The sequence below is a fragment of the Natator depressus genome, chromosome 11 (assembly GCF_965152275.1).
Source record: "Natator depressus isolate rNatDep1 chromosome 11, rNatDep2.hap1, whole genome shotgun sequence".
Classification (NCBI taxonomy): Eukaryota; Metazoa; Chordata; order Testudines; family Cheloniidae; genus Natator; species Natator depressus.
This window is the reverse complement of record NC_134244.1, coordinates 34,184,647-34,210,773: the sequence shown is the minus strand read 5'-3', so window position 1 is coordinate 34,210,773 and position 26,127 is coordinate 34,184,647. Positions and strand designations below refer to the sequence as shown.

Sequence of the window (26,127 nt, the reverse complement as noted above, 5' to 3'; positions counted from 1 at the left end):
TGCAATAAAAATCTCGGGTTTTGGTCCATTGTTGGGTGCCTAAAAAACCCAAATGAAGACCATATATTAATGAATACTTCAATTCAAAGAACAGTTCTAAAATTCTTTTAGTAGTTTTACATATGGTTTATTGGACCAAATCCATCCCAGGTATATTTCTATTTGCTCTAGTAAAGTTGTATAATGGATGAATTTAACTCACTGTATATATTTAAAAATATTCCTTAGAACCAGTTATGAATCTAATTTTATTTAGAATCTCTATACACTGGACCAGTGCCACCTGAGACTGGAGCACTACCAAAGCGGATCAGATTATAACATTGGCTAAATGACCATATGACAAATTACATAAGTAAAGTGCAGTCTGTTGAGAATGCAGTAATAGAAAATTGGTCCTCTGTGGAGTAGACTTCAATAAACAATATGAGAATGAGATTACTGATTGAAAACTGTTTGGTACCATTTTCTCTCTATTATAATCCTGGTCACATGAATGAAAAAAAATGAGATTTAGAATCTATATGCAAATAAAGACACAGCAGGCATTAAGTACCAGGGTATCACAATAGATGCATCATGCTAAGGGACCTAGATATCATAGCTGATTAATTAAACCAAGGGAATGAAGAGAGACACAGGTTATAAAATACCTTAATGAGGTAGATAAATACTTGTTTTTAGTAAAATCACTTCAACTTTTTGCATGTAAAATTACTACTGCTTCTCCATCTCCACTGTAATTATTTTAAAGATGGATGTCAAATAATTTTAAACCATATCTGCACTCAACTAATTGACTGTTGTCTAAAATACCTGAAATGATTTAATCAGCAGCATTTGGAGAAAGGGCAAATATTCAAATAATATTACTCAATTTACCAAAATATGCTCAGCTTTTATAATTTATAATTTTACAGACATAAGCAACACAGGTGTGTTTAACCAGTAATAAAAAATAACCTTGTGACTTGGCTGTTCAGTGAGTCACAATGCTGAAGACTACAGCTCTTGAGCACTCAGGCAGAACTGCCATTCATGTACAAAATCAGTTCCTGTGACCTTCTTTCACTTTTATATGTAAAGTAAGGACATTATATTTCCAACCTATATTGTGACTGGTTCAGAATTTTTAGGGATATATATACACAGCATCCATTGACATGGTTTATCCATTGACTTCATGTACAGTACTGTAGGCTGTGGACAAAGAGAATTGTGTATGCCCATCCAAGAGCAAATTTGTCCCTTATTGGCCAGTAAAAGTCCTCTTTTTATACAGACTTTTTTATTATAAACAAAATTTAGATTAACTATTTTAGGTACATATTTCTGTGGTTCATCAGTTAAACATCATGGATAAAGTCTTTAGTTCTCTCCATTTGTCAAATATTAAGTATGCTTTCCAATTTTTAGGGCCTTTCAATCATATCAAGTCAAGTCTATTGGGATCCACATCGGATTCGAACCTCAACAAATATAGTACCATCAACAAAATTCCTCAGCTCACTCTGAACTTTTCAGATATCAAAAATGACAAAAAGTCTTCATCACCTCCTTCTTCAGAGAAAACAATTATTGCACCCAAGGTGAAAGATCGAACGCACAATGTAACAGAGAAGGTTACCCAGGTAGGATCTGGTTTACAATCCAATACTTTTCATTCTCTGAATTCCTAGTCTATGTTTTAATTCTATTAAATTCATTTTTCACGTTGTTTATTCTGAAACCTTGCTCATCATGAATGATTTGAATGTTTCCAAAACATTTGAAATTATTGGGGTTTGTGCTTTCTAGTTCAATTATTATCCATGCCAGGCGTAAAAGGCGTAGTTTTGTTGATGTTGCTAAGTTTCTCCTAAAATGCCCTATTATACTCCAAAGTGGTGTAAATAGTTAAAAACCTTTACTATTCACTGATGATGGGATGTAGTCTGTTATTTATAGTGTTTGAGCATTTACTTTATTGCAGCCCAGTATCCACGGTGACTCTACATTAGTGATTCCTGACAGTGCATGCTCAATCAATATGTGGCTTATTTTGTGTAGCTTCTCATTCTGTATTCCTTTTCCTCAACCAACTTTCTGAACTTCTGGCCAGTGCAAAGTACAATGTAGCGGTAAATGATATGTGATTATGCTACTGCTATTGGTAGCATAATGATGGCCCCTAATTTCTGTTCCAGTTCCTTATCTTTTCATATTACCTTTCTCTGTGGGCCACTTTTTCTCACACACATACAAAAACAGTTGTCAAAATCAGATATGAAGGCCCTTAGACTTCATTTTTACAATTTGGACCAAAGCAAGCATTTTCTCCGTGTTTCCATCTGCATACATACAAATATATGCTGGCACCTTCTGTTTGTTAGCATCTGTGTTAGCCTATGATAACTTCTGCCAGCAGTGGGGATGTGATGTGTAACTGAAGCCAAGTTAAGCACTCAGAAAATTTGGCCCATTTTTAATGACATTTGTTTTAACCTGCTGAAATATGTACACAAACCAAATCTGGCTGGTGTAGGATTAACCATACCCTAACAGCAATGTGTACAGTAGACTGAAAGTCTATAAAACTGTAGCATAAACATTAAACATAAACATTAATGCCTTTTATACCATAGCCTTTTGTATGTGGAGGGGTGGAGCACAATCTCAGGAGGGGAGTGGAGAGATTTTGCCTGGAGTGGACACAATCTCACCAGAACAGGATAAATATGATTGGTCCCTTTGGTGTACATGTTCTTTCTGTGCAGAGTGGGGATTGGCCCATGATCTGGGGGAAGGAGTGGGACATCAGGAATAAGCAGTTCCTGTGTTCCCTACAATCAGGGAGTACAGGAACTGTTACTGTGACGGTTTCTTTTGTCCCTCCACTCCTGTGCCTGAGCACAGGAGGTGGTCACAATTTGTCCCTAGCAAACTGATCTGCACAGTGATAGTGTGGGTGAGTCTGGGTGTGTATGCATAAAATATACAGTACAGTAAAGTGGCAGGGGAGAGAGAGTGAATATATACACACAATTCACACTTTGTGTATTTAGGAAAGTATAGTGCAAGAACAGACTCTCATTGTCTGTTCTGTTCTGACATATAAGATTGTGCTGTTGTGGAGTTATCTGTTGTTGTGGAGTTATCTGAACTTAATAATTTATTGAACACAGGAAGATACTGAAGAGTCCAAATACAGAGACTACAGAGGCTGGAAAGGTCTTCATCCATTATTCAATATGATCTATATCCAGCTTGTCACTATAGGATGTGTTGCTCTCTTGCCAGACTGATGAACAGAGTAGAATACAGATAAATGGAATAAGTTTTCATTTTTAAGCCCTCAGAAGCAGCTAATGGGAACTCCAGTGAATTTTCATTGCACACTTAGGAAATCAGCCTACTTTTAGCTGGACAGTGCTAGTTAATGGCCACAAGAACGTCAGGAGTTATACTGGTTACTGGCTGGATTGAAGGATAGGGCCCTGAGAGTTAAGAAACCAGTGATAGATGAAACTCTAGAGGCCCGAAAGGTCAATATGGATCAGCATGCAAAAGTTTGGGTGTTTATTTAAAGCTTACCAGAGCTGCTTCAATCTGTAAATATCAGAAGACTTTGCTTTCTTGTGAGTTTTTCTGTGCTTGCTGCCATCAGATGGACAGGAAAACTGCTAGAACAGCCTTTCTTTTAGCATTCAGTGACTCATAATTCCAGTCCCAGCTAAAACAGCAAGTGCAGTGGTGTGAGAACACACAAAAATCAAGTTGAGTTCAATTTTAGCTTAGGGAAGAAGCTCTGATTCATTCTTGTTTTATACCCTATCCACTTCAATTATCCAGAGTTCCAACCATTAAAAATTAACATTTTTCTTGGCCTCCTTTTTATATTCTAGGCCCGCTGAGTTGCACTGATTTTTAGAGAAGTATTTTCAAAAATTTATATGGGGTCTGACCGTAATAGGAGACACAGAGCTACAGCTGGCATGCACCACTTTGAAAATATACCACCAGAATACTTTTGAATTTTGTAGGATATAATAAATTATTGTATTTGTTTGGAGGAACAATCAAACTCTTGCATTAAAAGACTAGCAGTCATATCTCTGGTGACTCAATGAGGTTATTCTCCTGTATACAGGGTTACAGTCATATGGAACGTGGGTGGAGTACAAAACCAAGAAAAATTTGAAGTCTCACAAAACATAATGATCCATTAGATTTCAAGCTTTAATGTTTATAGTCTACCAAAAGAGATCAGATTCAGCCTCTGCTGGTTCAAAGGTACAAGTTGCATTGATCTGTGCCAATGGGAGTTGCTGCACCCAAGTAGATTCTGCCCCAGTGAGCAGAGATGCTGTTACACCGCCATTCTCTGGAGGAGTAGACAGTTCCATCAGAGGCTGGCAGTTTAAATTCTCTCAGAGGCTCCATAGGAGGGCCACTAGTAGAGTCTAATGTGAGGATGGCTTGTGAATCCATATCCCCTGGCTGCCATAGTCACATCATCTTTGAAAGCAGCACAGCCCTCTTTTGTGTCTGTAATGTATCTCTCAGTGCCTTTGGAGCTCTCTGCTATTAGAGATAGTCCTGTCTCATACTGAATCTCTACCCATTCTGCACAGACCTAAAATGGTCTTCTTAATTCTAACCTAGCCTGACATTTCATACAGCAGTGGCCCTTAAAATTTGCTAGTTAAGTAAGATTTTTCAGTTTGATAACCCTCCTGTTTGCAGCTTTCAAGGTATTTTCTGAAGTAAACACTGAGAAGGACAAGTGAAATCTGCAGACACTTAGGACACACACACATACACACACAAACACCCGTTAATATACTGTGTCCTAGGTAAAACCAGGAGGATTTTAAAGAGCTATCATGCCATTATAATATATTGCACAAGATATGGCATAACTATCCATGAGGAAAAGTTTTCTTCAAATTCTACTGCACTTTTGCCCTGACAGCATGCCATTCAATGTTATTTGAAGGCTTTCCACTTTATCTGTATTCCAATCAAATTTCCAGTTGATCAGTAAGTATTAACACAATTTATAGGTCACACATCATTTCCTCACAAAACCACTCAGTCCAAGTGAAAACATGACCAGACACTTCAGATCAGTCTACAGTAGAGGTAACAGTTGGTTTTAGCTTCAAAGAAAATTATTTTCCTTCCTTTTAATATGTATTAAAAGTAACCACTTCATTGTGAGAAGTCCATTGCATCTGCTGTGACATCAGTGAAATAGGGCATACGTCATATATTCAGCAGGCATGTTTGACCTGAATATTCTTGGTACATTCAACAGCAGTCAAAGAGGCAACAGGAAATAGAAATTAGTTGTGACTTTAGCCCAGTTAATCAATCTCAAGAACCTTTTAGAGATAATCCTAAGTAAGCCTCCCTTCCTCTGGTCCTCATGCAGTGCCATGCCAGGAAAGCTGACTAGCTGGAAGGGTTCTCCCAGCTTAAGGGGTGCAGCAATGTCCATGCGCCTGATGCCTACTGATGGAGTGCCAGTGGCATTGAGCTCCCTACATGCACAATGTGTCATGGAGTTCCTGTTGAGACTGTGTAGCTCTGCATTTACACCACTGCCTAATAGGCAAGATTAATATCGAAGGGCAAGATTTTCAAAGGCATTTAGGTATCTAAGATGTAGATAGGTGCCTGGTGGGATTTTCAAATTCACCTAGACCTGCATCTTTAGGCACCCAAATACCTTTGAAAATCTGACCCTACGAGATTTAGGGAAATTATTTAAGGCCACTGAAGGCAATGGAAGTCTTTCTATTGACTTCAGTAGTAACAGCTACTATTATTATTTGTATTGCCCAGTGCCTAGAGACCAGCCAGGCTAGGTCCACAATGTGCTAGATGTTGTACAAATATATAGAAAATGACAGTCCCTAGCCCCAAACTGCTTACAGTCTCCATGGACATAGGGTCAGGCCCTAAATACTTGGCCAATGGGAGATTGCTGAAGATGAGAAGAACTGTTTATCAGCCTGCATGGAAGTATTAATGGCATAAGGAGGATCTCATGTAAGATAGCCTTCTACTTTCCATAGGCCTGATTTCTTCTTACTGCCTCTTTATACTGCTGCCATGCCAGACAGTTTCCATACTCCTCTGCCCCTTGACAGAAATATAAAATAACATATTGTCTGTCCTACTGGAGAAATAGAGATAAAATTTGTATTCGTTCTATCTTAAAATCAGTTAGTCCCTAAAATGTAATTGGATTCTTATCTTTCCCATAGTTCCCTTTAGATAGGTAACTTGTGCTTTCAACCATTGCACTTTCTTCCTTGGTCAGTCGTGAAAGATTTAATCTCTTCTGGGTCAATTTTCATGTATTTTAAATTATTCAAATTAGTTTTACAGAGAAATCTTTTTACATCTAATATGGCAAAAAGTCAAGTTTCATTAAAAAGCCTAGGTTTTATAAGTTATGCAAGCATAAGTCAAGCTTGATTGTCTTTTTCTAAACTCTGATGGGCTAAATTAGTGCCAATATGCACAATTCCTATCTGCTAATGATTCTACGTTATGGGCAGATTTTTTTTAAATCTACATTTATTCCCCAAACAATTTAGATATTATGAAAGCTCCAACAGAAATGTCTCAGATCAGCTTGACCTGCTGAGAACACTAATTCTCACTAAATTTAAAATTAAATGTGAAATGCTCTGTCAAAAATGCTTCATGGAACACTTCCAATTTAATTTGACATAATCTTATGTCTCTATTAACTTTGTTTCTTTCTAAAACTCTCTAATACAGAACCACATTGGAAATATAACATTTACTGTAATGAGAGAAAAATCTAGTAGCAGAAAGATATTCCTTCCTGCCTTATTACCTTCATTTCCCAGACTTTTTCTTTATTCCTAATGCCTAAACTACATAAGTAGGTACAGGGTCAAATCCTCATCTGGTGTAAATAGATGTAGTTCCATTGAAGTCAATAATAGTATGCCTATTTACACCAGGGGAGAACCGTGCCAATAAATTATATCTGTTTGCCTTTTGCAGGCAAATTCAGTTTATCCAGGAATAAGTTACATTTTATTTCCTGTGCATCAACAACACAACTAGTCATGGGGAAAAAAACTCACAAATGTCCTTTTTTTGTGAATTTGACTAGAGGTAAAATTTTCAAAAGTGAATTTGGGATTTTCAAAAGCACCTAACTCCAATGGGAGTTAGACACACAGGTGCTTTTGAAATTTCACTGGGTCCCTATCTGCATCTATAGGTGCCTACATACTTTTGAAAATCTGGCCCGAGGCCTCCTCCCATTTGTACTCTAGGAAGCTCACCATGTTTCCAGCTTTCTAACACAGCAAAGAAGTTTCTATACCAGGTTTGAAAACCCAATGCAGAGATAAACCAATAGGATATGAGAGTAATGATACAGAGGATAATGATGAGTCAGTGTCATGGTCAGGCTGAAACAGTGCTCCAATATTTTGTTCTGGACTGGAGTGCATCAAACAATTCCTCTCCTTCATTCCCCACACACAACATACCCTGACTATTCAACTTCTTTCTTCTATCCCCCAGAGCCACATCTCTCTTTCCTTGTTTTTCCATTCCTCGGCTTTATTGAAAAAAAGCCACTTCCCAATGCTGTAGTCTGGCATCTCCACCAGGATGGTGGCTGTCTCTATAACCCAATGCCATAGAGGGTTGTCAGCTCGTGCACTGCATTGAGTTGTCCGAAAGCATGGGAGTCTCATTCTGTGGAGTTTGGTATATCTGTGATGCATCACTAATAGTGGACCTAGTAGCTGCAGAATAAGAAAGAAGGCAGAATGGGTTCCTTTTTCAGAAAGTATCTAGGGGACGGAAGGAAAATATTTGCATCACTTCTATCACATTCGAAAGCTGGGTAGGACATTCAAGGAATGAAAAAGAGAAGGGAGATGGTACAAAGGTGGTGAGACAGAGAGGAAGGAAATTAATGGAAGTGATGATTGGAAATATTATCATTTTTAAAGGCCAGAGGGGAAGTAAAGGATAAAAGAAGGTTAGCAAGCTAATAAGAGCAACTAGAGGTTTGGCTGAGGAAAAGGAAGGGGAGGAAGAATCCCTGAAAGAATAGCAGTGATTACAACAGAAAAGAAATACTAATTTAAGTGAAAAGCAAAATTGAGGAGAGGAGGAAAATAAGTACAAAAAGTATCTTACAATTGATAAAATATGGAACACAGAACATAATTCTTCCCCTGAAGTGTTTACAGACAGTCTGAAGATATGAACAAGTATAAGACAATGAACAAGCATTGAGTGGTGAATGATCACTGTAGTTATACTATTTCATAGAACAGGTGCACTTCGGAATTTGTTGAAGGAGGAAAGCCTAGGATCTAGAGGTACTAGCATGTTCCTAGTGCCATAATATGGGGAGTGGCAAAAAAGACAAAAGGAGGTTTCAGGAGAGAATCTGGGAAGGACAATAGGTGTTGAAGGGAGAGATAATGGCAGAAATATCAACAGTGGTTGAGTAGCAAAAGTTTTTTTTTTTTAAAGTAAGCATGTGAACCTTGAAATGTACGTGGAAGAAAATGGGACATCAGTGCAGATATTCTGGAAAAGGCTTTCAGTTACAAGAGTTTCCTTCTCAGTCTTCTACTGAGGGGGAACATGGGTCTTGCACTGACTGTGGAAAAGTCAGAGAGAGTAGAGGTCCTTAAATCCACAGTACAGCCCCCTAAATCCAAGTAGCTTCTACAGTTTCAATTGCCTTCACTACTCCCCTGGCTCCATGTGGCTTCCAGTAACATAGTTCCTGTAGAAGCTGTGCTGCCAGGAAATCCGCCAGATCACAGCTTGTCCTAGAAAAGTGCTCCTAAACCATGGGTCCTACAAACCAGAGAGAGAACCCATACAAGTAACGGTAGACTTGGGCACAGATCGTAGCAACATAGACTCATAGAAATGTAGGGCTGGAAGAGACTTTGAGAAGTCATCAAGTCCAGCCCCCTCTGCTGAGGTAGGACCAAGTAAACTTAGACCAGCCAAGAAAGGTGTCTGTACAACCTCTTCTTAAATCTTAAAAACCTCCAATGATGGGGATTCCATAACTTCCCTTGGAAGCCTATTCCAGAACGTAACTACCTTATAGTTAGAAAGTTTTTCCCATTAACTAACCTAAATCAACTAACCTAATTTGTCAAGGGTGTTTTGAATTCTAATCCTGTACTCCAAAGTGCTTGCAAACCCTCCAAGCTTCGTGTCATCTGCAAATTTATTAATGAAAACTAGCATATTCTACACTCCATTATCCAAGTCATTAATGAAAATAATATTGACTAGTACTGGACCTATGACTGAACCCTGCGGAACCCCCAAACATCCCAGTTTGAAGACCCAATTACTTTTTGAGTATCATCTTTCAACTAGTTATGTGCCCACCTTATAGTGATTTCATCTAGACCACATTTTCCTAGTTCACTTATGAGCCAAATCAATAGAAGATAGGAGCCTAAATAGCTTTGAGGTTCTCAGCCTTGGTGACATACTCTACTTTGACTTGATAGTTTTTAGGGTAGCAAGAGCATGCCACATACAACTGTTGTCCCACCATTCATGGTTCCACTCTCTACCTCTCAATATGTGGGCCTGGCCCCTTCTGGAGCTTCCACAAAGGGGCTTCTGCATAGTCTAAAGGAATGGTGGAGATTTATGCTGTAGAGACAGCAATCTCTCTTTAATAAATACCCCCAACTCGGATTCATAGGCTTCATCTCCCCTCCAGTGAGCAGTGAGCATGGGGGAGATGGGACTTGCAATTAAGAGGGGGGGAAAGTGACTTGCTTGGAGAAAAATAAAAAAGGGAGATTTTGTTAACGAATTAAAACATTTGAAAGTATGAGGAAAATCCAAGGCTGTTAAAAACACTGAAAGGGAAAAAATACATTAAATTAAAGAAGCAAAAAGAAGGAAAAAAGAGAAAGAACTTAAATCAATGAAGTCATAATAGTAGAATCTTCTTTTTTATATATACAAACACTGTTGTTATAACATGTATGCTGGAGGCTTTCTGTAGATGATACACTGGAGGGTATGTCTTGAGCAGAGAAAACCAGAAATGTATGAGTGAATCAGTTCCTCACTGGTAATGCTGCTTCTCCATTCATTTCTACTCTTTCATACCCTAAAATGGAAAGGTGAAAGGAGATCTCAACCTCCTCAGATTACCATTATGTCACTGCAAAGGGTGTCTTTCCTCACAGAACCATGGAAAAGACCAATGATATCACCTAGACTGTTGCCATGCCAGTGCAGAATTGTTTCTTATGTATTTTCCAATGTTTCGTGAATTTTAAAGGAAGGCAGTAAGGGCTAGATTCCATCACTTTTCCTCAGGTTGAGTAGCATCTTACTGCTTGACTAGCCCCATCAGAATAAATGGAGCTATTCAGAGTGGGGCAGGTTGTGACACATTAAGTCCCATTGTGAAGCACCTCCCTTCATGCGACATTCCATTGAACTTAACAGGAGTATCTACTGAGTAACGAACTGCCGAAGATGAGTAAGGGTATCACAATCTGGGTCAGAGTGGGATGCTGTTCAACATGAGGTAGGGTGCCAGAATCTAGCCCTAAATGAGCAGATGCCGGGAATCTCATTGAATCCCACATGGTGGTCTTTTCTGGCATGTTCAGCTGCCAAGGAAAGACTCCACGTATAAGGCACATTTGGAGCTATATATGTTCTGACCATATTTTCCTCTGGGTGCCCCTCTCTGTATAACAATCTGAATCTTATTGGGACAAATAGACATCTCAGCAATTTTGTCAGATTGCCCTTCCTAAAAAATTGGAGCTGTCATGTTCCATTGTAGACATCTATCACTCAAATTAGTGTTTAGGTAATACTCTCCCTTACAGCAGTTTCTTATCTTCTGAATTATAATTTCCAGGGGTGCTAAGGGAGACTATCTTCCTGAGGAAAGACTCAACTTACTTATTTTTTTTATTGCTCCTGACGAGAGCAGGAGAACAGTCCCATTTCTACACATTTTTTGCACTGACAGGTTCAGATGGGGTCTTGACACTGATTACCAGAATGAGACAAGTCTTCCCATAGGCACAAAAAGTTGATTTTATTAAAGAAAGCAGCAATGAAAAAATCTGACATCTGTCCTTTAACTTTTTTAATGAATACAAAAAAAGGCTTCCAGTCCTAAAATTACAGCCCGTGGAGGCACAACAGTAAGCAACTTAATCTTTTCCCTTTCTTGTTTTATTGTAAACTCCTCATAGGCATACAATTCACACTCATGTCTGACTCTGAAGCCAAAAGCAAGCTGTTAATTCTACTGTGAACAGAGTCAGAGTTGTATGGAGACTATAGTCGCCTGAATCTATCTTACATTCAAAAAAAAAAAAAGGGAGAGGTAATATCTGAATATCCACAGCCTAGGCTTGGTAACAAACCAAATTAACCAAACAATGAACATACAAGCCGACACCCCTTTAGTCATGTTTCTTTTTTTGTAAATAGAGCCTCTGGCACCAAATCAGCAAAATTCAGAGGTTGCCAATCTCACTCAAATCAATGGAACTAGCCACGTGCTCAAAGTAAGGCATGTGCTTAAGTACCTTGCTGAATTGGGGTCTGTAGGAATTTGAAGTGTATGATGGTTCATCACAATAGTCACCTTGCAATAAGGCAAAAATCTTCTGGGTTTATAACTTTTAAATAACACTTTTCCAAACAATTTAACCATTACCCTTCAGTGAAGGAGATGAGGAAATATGTATTCTGTTTTCCTGGACAATTGGACACTTGTGTCTGATTTCCAGAAACACTGAACACCCACAGTTTGAAAAGTAAGCTCTCAAAGTTCAGAGGTTCCCTGACATGCACTGGTAGATCCTGTAGATTCACTACATGCTTTTATAATCTTGTCCAGACTCTGTTCTGTCAGTCCCAGAAGATCAAGAAATAAGTAACAATAGCCCCCAAGGCCAGTCACAGCTGTTGATATAAAAATAACTATTAGATGATCATGACTTCAAATTAACCTTCAGGTTTGCAGGCTAAAAGAAGACTGTTTAGTAGCATCTAGGACAGACGGGCAATATAAGAACTAAAAATAAACCAAATTATTGAGCTGTATATTTTCAACACTCTGATTCAGCTCACACATTGCATTGTTTACAACACTATACAATAACTCTCACACACAGACTACATTTCAAGGCTCTTAGTTTTGGAACACATGCTGACAAAAGCTAGGAAATTCTAAATTAACGGGGAACATACCTTATGATATGTATGCCTTCCAATTACACGGCACACTAATAATGCTTGTGGTGTGGCATTTATCTGGTTACTGTATTGAACATGTTCTATATTCATTTCCCCTTAAACTGTGAATTTTCTTAGTTTCATCCGTTGCTATCCGGATCTCAATGTCCAATTAGTATCACTCATACAGAAAGTTTTGTTTTTATTACATAGTAATTTTAGTAAGTAACAATGCAATATAATTTCATCTTTTTAACTGTGTAGCTACATAACTGAGTTTCATAATTACTATACATTTTCCTAATTGTGTAAATAGTATAAGTGCATGTAATACGATCATTTAAAAATGTAATTTGCACGATGAGCACATGGAAAAAAAGCTGTGTATTGGAGAGGGAACCCCGCAGTGATGATAAAACCAGTGAAAATCAACGGGCTTGATTTTCCACCACTGTGTACCTTGTGTAATCATTCACACCTGTGCAAGATTGTAACCAGCTCTCAATGATGCAGTCAATTTGCACAGGGATAAATGACTGCCCCCATGGGTACTACTGTAGGTTGTAATACTTTGGCCTCATTTTGATTGGTAGGTTAGTGTGCGGGTGCTGGGTAGTGATGGTGGCCTGTGCTGTACAGAAGGTCAGACTGGATGATCTAGTGGGCCCTTCTGGCCTTAAACTCTCAGACTACATGAGGTGCAATGTGGTGGAGAATTGAGCACATTGTTTTTAATGGATTTAAGAAAAAATGAGACTTTTTCTCTTCAATTTTTTGGTAATAGAATAAGGTCAAAAAATAATGGTCCTTCCTTCTGCTGTAAAAACAACACTTGATTTGACCCTTATAAACCTGGTAATCACAGACCCACAGAAATGATGTTTCAAAGCCTCCTCTGAATAGCCTTGTTTCCTGGAGGGCACCTTCCTTCTAGTCCATTCTGTTCGTGATGGATGAATCCTAAAAGGGATCGGAACTGCTGCAATATTGTATGATGAGATCACAACATACAGTGGAAATGCAGCAATCAGAGAGCTCAGCTGCTTTAAAGCATTGGAACTGAATCTACATTTCCGTCCCTAATTTCCCCTGGATCCAGCCTTTCCAATCAGGGGATTTCCCAGCCCCCTGCTGAGTTAGTAGGGAGTATCTAGTGTCTTCTGTGAAATGTAATTGTCACCAATCAATCTGTATCTTAAGGGAATGAACAACCTCCTCATTGTAACTCTCCTGAGCTGCATACTCTTTGATCTAATTGAGTGCGTAATCAGTGATCTATTCTATGATGTAGACCTTGAATGCAATTTGTGCTATTGATAATACTGTATCACCTCCCACAGATAATCACCCATTTTGCAGTTTTAATATAGGAAGAAACACAGAATGGGTGTCTTTCTACTCACTTCAGTGTGATCTGGATCAAGCCCATGAACTTGTATTGCAGTTCGCTTTGAAGAAATTAGATGATTTACAGTAAAAATTTTGGGGATATGAGAATGATTTTCTCACTTCAAAACAAAACACAGAGCTCCAGATCCACAAAAGATACGTAAGCACTTTAGGCATCTAAGTCCAACATTTACGTGCCACTGAGATCCTCAAAACCCCTAACCTAATCTTCTAGGCACCTAAAATCCCTTGGTACCTAAATTTTAACTGTAAAGGTCCCTTAGGCTCCTAAGTTTCTGCTGCTAGCGACGCACACAATGCCTCACTCTAGGCATCTCATAGCTTGTCTAAGCCGCAGTGGGATTCTCCAACCAGGCAGAGATAGGTGTTCCCACACCTATCGCACCTGAAAGGCCCAGTCTGGGTTCTGAACATGCCTAAAAAGACCCATATGAAATCCCACCAGAGAAGGAGACACCTCCCTTGTAACTTTTAGTCCAGTGGTTAGAGCATCCAGGATGCAGGAGATCCAGGGTCAGTTCCACCCTCTGTCTGCTGGGGGAAAAGGATTTGAACCTTGAACAGATCTCCCACCTTTCAGGAGAGCACGCTAACCACTAAGACTTGGTCTACGCTACACTATGCCTTATGTCCGCCTAACTATGTCAGTGTACACACTACAGCCTTGCTCCCACCAATGTAAGTGCCCTACTACACTGACATAACTCCACCTCCACAAGAGGCTTATGTCGGTGCAGTCAGGGTGATGCAGCGTCCATGTAGGCACTGCATTACTTACATCGGCTGTTGGCTGTCAGCCTAGAGCTGTGAAATTGGCAAGAAAGTCCTCCATGCTGCACACCACTGACCAAAGGAGAGTAGTGTGGACATGAACCACCGCAGTAATTACTGTGATAGCTGTAAGTTGATCTAATATAGGTCAACTTAAGTTTTTAGTGTATGCATGCCCTAAGATATGGGATATTCAGGAGGGTCTCTTAGTCTCTCCTCTTGAAGCAGTTCCATTGTAGATAAATATTTAAATAGTCATTGGGACAGAGAGAAAGTGAGTGTGAAAATTACTCTGGATATGTCTACCAGCAATGTAATCCCAGGCTTGATCCTGGGCTCAAGTCTAACCTCCCTTGTATCCACACACCAATTGTGTTAACCTAGGGCTTGAACCTACGGTCCCAGGACCCTGCAAGGCTGTCAGGTCCAAGTGCATGTTAAGGTGGGACTTAGGATCTGAGCCCTATTGCTTTCCTGTGTACAAGTGTCCCCAGCTTGACTCAGGTCCTGGAAGTCTTCCTGTTGTATCCCAGAGTTCCTTGGGGCAACTTCCTTTAGATCTCTCAATGCTGACAATCTATGGTGCAGTCTATTACAAATGGAAGCCACACATCTGTTTGCAAAGGTAGCCCATTGTCTGCTGATCACCAGTCTGCAAGCACACTATCAGAAAGCCTGCAAGGTTTTCAATGGAAACTGATCAAAAGAAGCTTTTTGCAAAGAGAGCTGCTTCCTGGTAACAGGAGCACAGCCAGATTTTGGTGCATGCTGCCTAGGTGCCCCTGCAAATGCAACCCCCGTGGGGCCAGAGAACAGAGTGGGGACTAAGCCCTAAGCAGCAGAGCTCCCGGCTCAGCACAACTGGTGGAGGGATGACCCACAACACCCAGGGCAGTTGTTTGGTCCCCTCTCTGTTCTCTGGGCCACCTCCTCTCCCCTGGTCAATCCTGGGGATATATGTGCAGAGGTGCCCGGGCATCATGCACTGTGATGGCAGTGAGGGGGAGCCAGCCCCAAAACTTTCCCACAGCCTCCCAGGGATCCCTTATCCCTGATTCCTGGGGTGCAGTGGGGGCAGGGATAAGGGATCCCCAGGAGGTGCTGGAGCACACTGCACCCCAAGCTCTGGGAATGCAGTTCTCTGTGCTGCAGCAGGCAGCAGCCAGGCTGGGATGTGTGTGAGTGTTTTTCCTCTGAAACCTATATTTTATGTCAAATTTCAAAACAAAATAGGAAAAAAACAAACAAAAAAAACCCCACCTGCATTGAACATCCCAGTTTAAAAATTAAGAATTACAACATTTCATTTTAATAGTTTGATGGCCCTGGAGACTGATGTCCTAATTATCCTCAGAACAGGTGCATATGGCATTTTCCTGCCACAGTGACTCAGCCTAGAGCTGGGGAGCCCAATTCTCAGATTAGCTGGTAGTTCAGTATAAAGCCTATCCCCCACTTAGGACATACTCCTTTAATCAGCATCTGCTACTGAATAGGCAAAGAAGTGTCTTTTGTAGATCCTATTCTTAAGCACCTATCTCTCCTCCTCCTCCTCATTCATTGTATAGGGAGCCTGGGCACCTAACTCAGGCTTAGTGGATTTCAGTGATTCCATGTGGCTAGATCCTTTTATGGATCCAGGCCAGTATCACCAGTACTGTGCAAACACTACAACTTTGCAGTGCTGTAATGGGGGCATATATTTACTTTGTTTGGGGAACCACCATCTCCAGATAAAGGGATACTGACTTGTTCAGCTGATCTATCAAGTTAGCACTATTTATTGCAAGGAATGAGAGTTTTCACTGTTTAGTACTAGCAAAGACATGAACTGGAAAGTCAATGGGCAAAAGTTTAATTGTTTACTGAAAGGGCTGAGTTCCTACTTACTGCTGGTGAGGAAAAACTGAGCGCATGCCAAATGAACAAGCTAAAAGTTCCAGAGATTTGCAGATGGAACAGGTGATGGCATTTGGAACTAATGGTAACTGAGAACCAATTATCTTCAACTGGTCTGAAGCACATAAAAAGAGAAGCTGGACTAGCTTTTGAGAAAATTTTATTTTGCTCTGGCTAGGAGTAAATCTGGTAGGCTGACCCTGATAATTTAGGAGATGATTTTCTGTTTGTTTGTTTATTTTTGAGTCCAAGGTCTGAAGCAGTAGGAAAGGGCAAGAACTAGCCAACATTGTTGTCAACATGTATAGTGTGAAGGCCTTCTGATTTTCTTTCTTTTGTACCTCCTCAATGTGAGTAAGCCAGAGCAAACAGTACATATTTCTTGACTATATATCTCACTTGTCAGGGAGTGATTAATCCCAGCCTTTTACAGGCAGCAGAAGTATTAAGGGATTGGGAGAATGGGACTTCAGAATTCCAGTTGAGAGAGCATTTTTTTAAAAGAAAGAAAGGAAAAGTAACTTTAAAAAAATTCTATTCAGTCATGTCAATGAAAAGCATAAGGCGGGGGGAGGGAAATCCCAGATTATCAGAATCCACCAATTATTTTAAAAGTATAATTAAATCTTAGGGATTCACTCAAGAAACAGTTACAGGTACTTACTGTGATTTGTGGAAGGAGGCAGCTGTCTCAGGAAGCTAATTAATGACCAGGAGCCCTGACCCCAAATCTCTAAAATTAATTTATTAAGGATGGGTAGTATAAAGCTAAGGTTCTTTTCTCAGAAGCCAAGTGATGTATAGTATTTATGCAAATCCAGTTAGCTACAATTTATATAAAATATTTATATGAAGATTTAGTGTAAGACTAGTAATCCTGGGACAACTGATAGAGCTTCCTCTTTCCAAGATCAAGGGTGCCTTGGATCAGCTATTGTCTTACATATCCGTCTGTGCAGCCTAATCTACCTCTCAAACACCTGAATAAATCTTCAGTGTGATACAGGGCTGAATCTGTCTCTAAGATACACTATACCTTTAGGGATAAGACTTTATTCAATGAATTGCCAATTTGACATAAAATCAAAGTTGGCATCTTTTCAAAGGAAAGAGAGACTATGGCAAACTCCACTCCTTTCAGTTGATACATTAGAAACTTACAAACACATCTACTAGAAGTCGCATAGAAGTGTATTGTAAGAAGTGCAGTGCTGTTCAGAAGAACCTGCTCTGATTACTGATCTCAAGAAATGAAAGAGTCCTCGATGGCAAGGAAATAGAACATAGATATTCACTTCTGAATTTCCTACCTTTCTGCTCTGAAATTCAAGCACCTGTAGCCTGTGAATATGGTCCATTTTCAAAATAAATTGAACATATAGAATCATAGAAATTGGAAGGGTCCTTGAGGCCCTCCAGACCAGTGTATCTCAGACTTTTTTGATATCAGGAACCAGCTTCCTGCCTTCCTAAACTGTGTCAAGGAGCTTTCAGAGACTGGCTCTAGTCCATGGACCGGTTGTTGAGAAACACTGATCTAGACCCATCCCCCCACATATAGACAGAAAATAGAGAAGAAGCTTTTTGGAACCACGTTCTCTTAATATTGAAGTAACCCATTCCTTTATCTGAAATAAAAAAGATCGTACAAGTTCTTCTCTCATATATTCATACAACTTTCTGAAGTTCAGAGGGTTCAATTTCATTTGGCTTGCCAGGGTGTAAACAAGGGAAGAGTATAACCTGGTGAGTTTAAGTAAACCTTCTCTCTCTGGCCTAGTCTTTAAGACTTTCAATTAGCACCTAGGTTTTGGAACAGAGCAGTAGATGTATTAATCTGTTGTTTTCTGGGGCTAACGGCCATCCAGTAGAAACCATTAAAGACCAGGTGATTTGCTCTAGTAGACTCTCTTGCTAAGAGAGCATGCTGACTATAACTCCCTCCTAGGGCTGTGGATGCAGCCTGAAAGAGAAGCTTTTTATAGGTCAATAATTTCCCACATATACTGTAGGGCCTATTACATCTTTGTTACACTTCTGCAGCACCAGGTAAGCCCTGGAAGCTATGATGATCGATGATTTATTCCAGATATAAAAAAGTAGCTTGTATTATAGCTAGAAACCCAAGCAAACACTAGCAGAAGAAGAGTGTACAAGCAAAGGGCCTACTCCTGCCAAAGTGTTGCATATTTTTCTAGAGGTTACTAGACTGAGCTACATTCTAGGAACTCTGTACATATCTGTTATGTGCTTTTAATGCTCTGCAGCCATGCATCTGATCAGCTATAGTACCTAAGAGATTCTCCTTTCCTTGGAAAATGTCCCTAAATATAGGGCTGAATTTTCCCATGTGTTTGAGCTCCATTCAGCACAGGAGTAGGGGTGGGCCCATCAAGGAGCCACTTATGCTTACTGATTCAATGCCAGCCCAGCTGTAGCTTTAGAGTAGCCTATGCCAGTGGAGGATCAGCGCAACAGAGTTCTACTACATTCCTGTGGTGTTCCCTTACCCCCCAGGTTCCCTCATGCCACAGGAACTGCCAGTCATTAACTTTATGCTAGTGGCAAGTTCCCCTCTGTAATTCTCCATTGTCTGTTTCCTAATGGAAATCTCCACTGTGAGCTGTCTGAGCAGTACAAAGTGTACAGATCATACTAAAAATCTAGGCCATATTTTTTATTTAGCATAATACTGAAGACCAAATAAATGCATTGTAGGGGGGATTCCTAAATGTCTTTTTACCCTTCATTCGATGTGTGAAACTTCTACAGTGTTGTCAATGTGCATTCTACATGCGTAAGCCCAAAGCATTACCATAACTATTCAACTATCTTTACCATATGCATTGCATATTTCCTTTTGCATTTTATTTTTATATTCAGTTTTAATCACATCTGAATCTTTTTCATCCAGCAAACTAGTTTTAAATGGATCTTAATAAATATAGGATTTTCATAAATGGCCAAATACTTTAAAATAGCTAGCCTGGAGATAATATCAACAAGTGCGGGAGTACTTCTTTCCACTGACAGGTCATCAACCAATGATTGTAACTACATTTTGAGTGACTGAAAATGATAATAATTTAAGCCCTTGTTGCAAATGTGGTACTTAATGGCTAGCTGGATGATTTATAAATGCTTGTTAACAGCTTAGAGGTTTTGTGGTCGATAGAACAATCAATAATGTGCTAATTCTTTCCCAATTTGTAGCCTAAAGTTTTTAAAGCATTAGCTTGAAAGGCTCCTTTAGGTTAATTCATAAAGAATTGAGTGATATGTCTCTCTTAATGCTTTTTCTGTCATTAGTGCTTGCTAAAAATAGAACAGTAGATAACATCACCTTCACTGATAATCCACAAATTACTATGGTAAAATTTAAAGTTCATTAAAGTACATTCAACAAATCTATCTGCTTATAGGTGTTGCTCTGTTGATGTGTTACACACTAACATGAAAGTAATTGTAGACTGGCTATCAGGAAAAGACTCCTAAGGCTTAAGATCTAAATGTTCTATTTTAAAAATAATGCCCAGAACAGCTTTGTAACTCTGTTCAAATGGAAGATCAAAGTACTTGGATTAGAAGGCCTGCTTTTCTGTTTTCCACTGCAGTATATTTTTGGATGAATTCTCTGATCTAGTGATTCCATTTCTGGGGATTTCAATGTTCATAGACACCAACACACATCTACTGTGCAAACACCTGCAATATCCAGCTGGTTCTTTGTCACCCATGGGAAATTTTCTCAGTCAGAGAGCCCAATAATTGTTTAATACAGCTGCTGTAATTTCAAGGCACTAACCCATCTGCAGTAACTATATGCATACAGCAGATGAGTCACATTGCATATGCATGCGTGGTGGGTGTGGGTTTCAAGTTTGGGCTCAGATTTGCTCTCTGCTTCATCATATATTTTTGGGGAGATGATGTAACAGATTATTATTTAGGAATCTAAATACCAGACATTAAATACACTTTAATAAAAGAATTATTAAAAAAAAAAAAAGCTTGGAGTGTAGAGGATGAAGAAATAGAAATAGATTCTCTATTGTACCAAAACACTAAAATAAGAACTTAGATTACACTGAGATAGAAACATACAGGTAAAAGCTCACCTGCTGCTCATGTCTACCCACACACATCCCCTTTTACCAATATATCTCTCAACCCATAAATCTGTAGCATTGTTCTGAAAGTCACAGTATGTTTAAGCATGAGGGTACAAAATAGTGCAGAACAAAGGGTTGCCAAGTAGGATCAGCAGGTGTGGAGGTAATAAAATATCCACCTAGTACTTGTGAATCACCACAGAAAGCTCGGACAAATGATTATAAACTATTTGTATATGAAGCAGTAATATATCTTAGACCAAATGCTACTTTCACTTCCACTGGGTAAATCTGGAGTGAAGTCAATAGAGTCAGAATGTATGACAGGTCAAAATCAACTTCCATGGCTATTCTTTTTGGGTTGGCAAATAGCAATTTAGCATAGATCTTGTTGTAACTTATATGGTGCAATTTCTCAATCAATTGGCCTTTTTTTTTTCTCTGTACAATATGAATTTTTGTTAAAGATCTACCCAGCTCTGTCATTGCACAGTGTTCTGACTACTGTCGATGGTCCTGTCCAATTAACTTAGATCTTAAATATGTCATTTAGAAATGTTTAACTCTAACTAGGAGTTGGAGAGCATTAGCTAGCCGAAAGAAAAGGAGTACTTGTGGAACCTTAGAGACTAACAAATTGATTAGAGCATAAGCTTTCATGAACTACAGCTCACTTCATCAGATGCATAGAGTGGAAAATATAGTGGGGAGATTTTATATACACAGAGAACATGAAACAATGGGTGTTACCATACAGACTGTAACAAGAGTGATCAGCAAAGGTGAGCTATTACCAGCAGGAGAGCGGGGGTGGAGGGACCTTTTGTAGTGATAATCAAGGTGGGCCATTTCCAGCACTTTACAAGAACAGTAGGAGGGGAAATAAACAAGGAGAAATAGTTTTACTTTGTGTAATGACTCATCCACTCCCAGTCTTTATTCAAGCCTAAGTTAATTGTATCCAGTTTGCAAATTAATTCCAATTCAGCAATCTCTCCTTGGAGTCTGTTTTTGAAGTGTTTTTGTTGAAGAATTGCCACTTTTAGGTCTGTAATCGAGTGACCAAAGAGATTGAAGTGTTCTCTGACTGGTTTTTGAATGTTATAATTCTTGACGTCTGATTTGTGTCAATTTATTCCTTTACGTAGAGACTGTCCAGTTTGGCCAATGTACATGGCAGAGGGGCATTGCTGGCACATGATGGCATATATCACATTGGTAGATGCGCAGGTGAACGAGCCTCTGATAGTGTGGCTGATGTGATTAGGCCCTATGATGGTGTCCCCTGAATAGATATGTGGACACAGTTGGCAACGGGCTTTGTTGCAAGGATAGGTTCCTGGGTTAGTGTTTTTGTTGTGTGGTGTGTGGTTTCTGGTGAGTATTTGCTTCAGGTTGGGGGGCTGTCTGTAAGCAAGGACTGGCCTGTCTCCCAAGATCTGTGAAAGTGATGGGTCGTCCTTCAGGATAGGTTGTAGATCCTTGATGATGCATTGGAGAGGTTTTAGTTGGGGGCTGAAGGTGACAGCGAGTGGCATTCTGTTATTTTCTTTGTTGGGCCTGTCCTGTAGTAGGTAACTTCTGGGTACTCTTCTGGCTCTCTCAATCTGTTTCTTCACTTCAGCAGGTGGGTATTGTGGTTGTAAGAATGCTTGATAGAGATCTTGTAGGTGTTTGTCTCTCTGTCTGAGGGGTTGGAGCAAATGCGGTTGTATCGTAGAGCTTGGCTGTAGACAATGGATCATGTGGTGTGGTCTGGATGAAAGCTGGAGGCATGTAGGTAAGTATAGCGGTCAGTAGGTTTCCGGTATAGGGTGGTGTTTATGCGCTTATTAGCACTGTAGTGTCCAGGAAGTGGATCTCTTGTGTGGACTGGTCCAGGCTGAGGTTGATGGTAGGATGGAAATTGTCGAAATCATGGTGGAATTCCTCAAGGGCTTCTTTTCCATGGGTTCAGATAATAAAGATGTCATCAATGTAGTGCAAGTAGAGCAGGGGCATTAGGGGACAAGAGCTGAGGAAGCGTTGTTCTAAGTCAGCCATAAAAATGTTGGCATACTGTGGGGCCATGCGGGTACCCATAGCAGTGCCACTGATTTGAAGGTATACATTGTCCCCAAATGTGAAATAGTTATGGGTGAGGACAAAGTCACAAAATTCAGCCACCAGGTTTGCCGTGACATTATCGGGGATACAGTTCCTAACGGCTTGTAGTCCATCTTTGTGTGGAATGTTGGTGTAGAGGGCTTCTACGTCCATAGTGGCTAGGATGGTGTTTTCAGGAAGATCACCAATGGATTGTAGTTTCCTCAGGAAGTCAGTGGTGTCTTGAAGATAGCTGGGGGTGCTGGTAGCGTAGGGCCTGAGGAGGGAGTCTACATAGCCAGACAATCCTGCTGTCAGGATGCCAATGCCTGAGATGATGGGGCATCTAGGATTTCCAGGTTTATGGATTTTGGGTAGCAGATAGAATACCCCTGGTCGGGGGTCTAGGGGTGTGTCTGTGCGGATTTGTTCTTGTGCTTTTTCAGGGAGTTTCTTGAGCAGATGGTATAGTTTCTTTTGGTAACCCTCAGTGGGATCAGAGGGCAATGGCTTGTAGAAAGTGGTGCTGGAGAGCTGCCTAGCAGCCTCTTGTTCATATTCCGACCTATTCATGATGACGACAGAACCTCCTTTGTCAGCCATTTTGATTATGATGTCAGAGTTGTTTCTCAGGCTGTGGATGGCATTGTGTTCTGCACGGCTGAGGTTATGGGGCAAGTGATGCTGCTTTTCCACAATTTCAGCCCGTGCACGTCGGCGGAAGCACTCTGTGTAGAAGTCCAGTCTGTTGTTTCGACCTTCAGGAGGAGTCCACCCAGAATCCTTCTTTTTGTAGTGTTGGTAGGAAGGTCTCTGTGGGTTAGTATGTTGTTCAGAGGTGTGTTGGAAATATTCCTTGAGTCGGAGATGTTGAAAATAGGATTCTTGGTTGCCACAGAACTGTATCATGTTCGTGGGGGTGGAGGGGCAGAAGGAGAAGCCCCGAGATAGGACAGATTCTTCTGCTGGGCTAAGAGTATAGTTGGATAGATTAACAATATTGCTGGGTGGGTTAAGGGAACCACTGTTGTTTAGCTAGCCAATAATCAGATGCTTTTCAGTTGAGATAAACAGGAGTGATCATTATCAGGCAGCCAGCCTTAGTAAAGATGATAGACTTCGGCCCTATGTCTTACTCACTAAGCAATTAACCATACTGATGGTGGTGTAATAAATCAAAAAGGTGACAATTCATTTCTGAACTTTCTAACCTAAAATAGATCTAATACAAGGATTGCTTAAAAATTCAGCAGCACAAACTAAAGCTAACATGGAACATCAGTGAAATGGTTTGTATGTTTATTATAGGCATAATTATTAATCCAAGATCAGATAAAATAAGAATCAATCCAACAGTTAGTACATACTTAACTTTTTTTTAGGTTCATAAAAGTCTGATTTATATTTGGTTCTTTGCATTCGCACATAACTCATTACCTCCCAAATTTCAGCTTAGGCCAGAAAATAAATTACTGAAAAATAACCAAAAAGCCTGTTCTCGTGGTATTCCCAGCGTAACTCAAAGCTTTGAGTGCTGGATAGTCACAAAACCTTTATTTCATGAGCTACTGTAGCAGTCTGATTTCTAGAATAAAAGAAATTAAAACATGTTCATGTAAGCATTGTGTCTTTTACGTTCACCCATCCATAGAGTGCCATTCGTCATTTGGTGAATATGCGGGTATATTCAAAGAAGAATACTGTGCTATTTCTGGTCCTGCACACAAAGAAATATTGAGTTTAATGCTTTAATGAGAAAGTATCTGAAGTCCCAAATGGGAAGCATATAGGCGGATATGCAAAGAGGTCACTCTTTATTGTGGCAACAGATTTGTTATTGCAATCATTAAATTAGAAATCTTAACATTAAAAAGTAATACTCATTCAATATTAGCTTACGATACCTCAGATGTATTTCACGCTGTCCGATAGCAGAATATAAATGTTCTCACTAGATATAAATATGCAATATTCTGCTGTATAGTTCTAATGTAGTGGAACAGATAAAAATGTGTAAATCAGACAGGTATTGATAAATTCTCGGTAGTGGTATTTTCTGACTGGGAAGCTGTGCTTTAATGGCCAGCCTTTGAAAAACAAATAAATTGGGTTTGTGCTGACATTTAAAGGCAGTGTAATACATTTTTCTGGAGGATTAAAATCAAAAAGGAGTTCAGCTATTTATCATTTCAGAATTGGGGTAGCCTTATTAGTGATCCATGTCAGCTTCAAGAAAGAAGATATCAAGGCAATTGAAATATGGGCATTGAAAGGCCATTATAATCACAAACTAATTCAGAAGTTCCTGAGGACATTGGTAATGCTCGTCATCAGGGGTCAAATGTTGGCTTAATTGTCATTTGTTCAGTGGCACTTGTGTAATATAGTATATTTTCAGATAGTGATTTCTGAATTCAGTCATCTCCTGAGGATGCTCAGGTGGTACTGGCTTCATAGTGATGTTATGAATAGAGACAAAAAGGGAAGAAATTGTCCTTGTTAGACATAGTTTGATAGCTGTAATGGAGATAAAACACAGGAGAATTGAGAACTGAGAGAGGTTACCTTGTGTGAGGAGAGAGACCTATGGTACTCAGAGATCGTGCACCTAATGCAGCGGTTCCCAAACTGTGGGTCTCCAGTTCATTTTAATGGGGTTGCCTGGCATGGTAGCATTAAGGGGTGGCAAGCAAGGCAATTGCCCAGGGCCTCACACCACTGGGAGCCCTGCAAAGCTAAGTTGCTCAAGCTCCGGCTTCAGCCCTGTGTGGCAGGGCCAGGGTTAGACTCACTGTGGCCCAGGGCAGAAATTCTTAAATGTCTGGGAGTACTCACTAGATAAAAATGTACGGTATAGGCAATTCCATAATCATTTCAGTATATACCTGAGGGGGCTTCTGTCAGTCCTCCCCCTTACCCATCCTGGTCCCCAGCCAACCCACTGCTGGGACCTCACCATTCCCCCCTCAAATAAGGGTTGGGGGGGCTATAAAGGAGAGGGGGTTTGGCTCCCTACAGGACCAGTCATTGGAGCCCTACACTCTCCCCCTCTCCCCCCCTCCGCCCCCATTTCTGCTCCTTCAAAGAATACCTCCTTTAAATCCTTTACCAATCCTTTTTATCTGATCACCACATCCCTTCGCTACAGAGTATCTGCACTGGACATCCACCCCACATTTATATTATGAGTTGCAACATCATTACCTAACTCCTGTTCCATGTTCACCCCCAACTAAATCCCCTCAGCTGCTATGGGGAAGGTGGAAAAAAACGCACTTCACATTGGTCAATCTGGCAACGCCCACCGGATCCTGACAAAATCCAGTATTTCACCACTTCCGTGGGTGGATGGGTATGTGCTGCCCCACCTGATCCAGGCAAAAGATCCTGCACGAGCATGGACTTATATAGTAGCCCTTCTCTTCTGGTCACCTGGGAGGAAATGGGTCAGTGTCCACATTCTAGGCTGAGCATATTTCCCTAAGCTGAAAACAGCACACGAGGTAAGTGGTGACAGTAGGTGGTCTGAACCCCACTGCGCCTCACCGATCACCCGAGCCCTAGTTATCCTTTCTTTATGAAAATGGGAAGG

General features: G+C 40.2%; 1 protein-coding gene across 3 annotated transcripts in view; it reads left to right on the top strand.

The window, feature by feature from the left end:
- KCNH7 (potassium voltage-gated channel subfamily H member 7) overlaps positions 1-26,127 on the top strand; it is a 341,200-nt gene that overhangs the window by 241,400 nt on the left and 73,673 nt on the right. For all 3 annotated transcript variants that reach the window (XM_074967447.1, XM_074967445.1, XM_074967444.1), the window contains one exon: positions 1,417-1,631. In XM_074967447.1, coding sequence (XP_074823548.1) covers positions 1,417-1,631 — 215 coding nt within the window. The remainder of the gene's footprint in view (positions 1-1,416; positions 1,632-26,127) is intronic.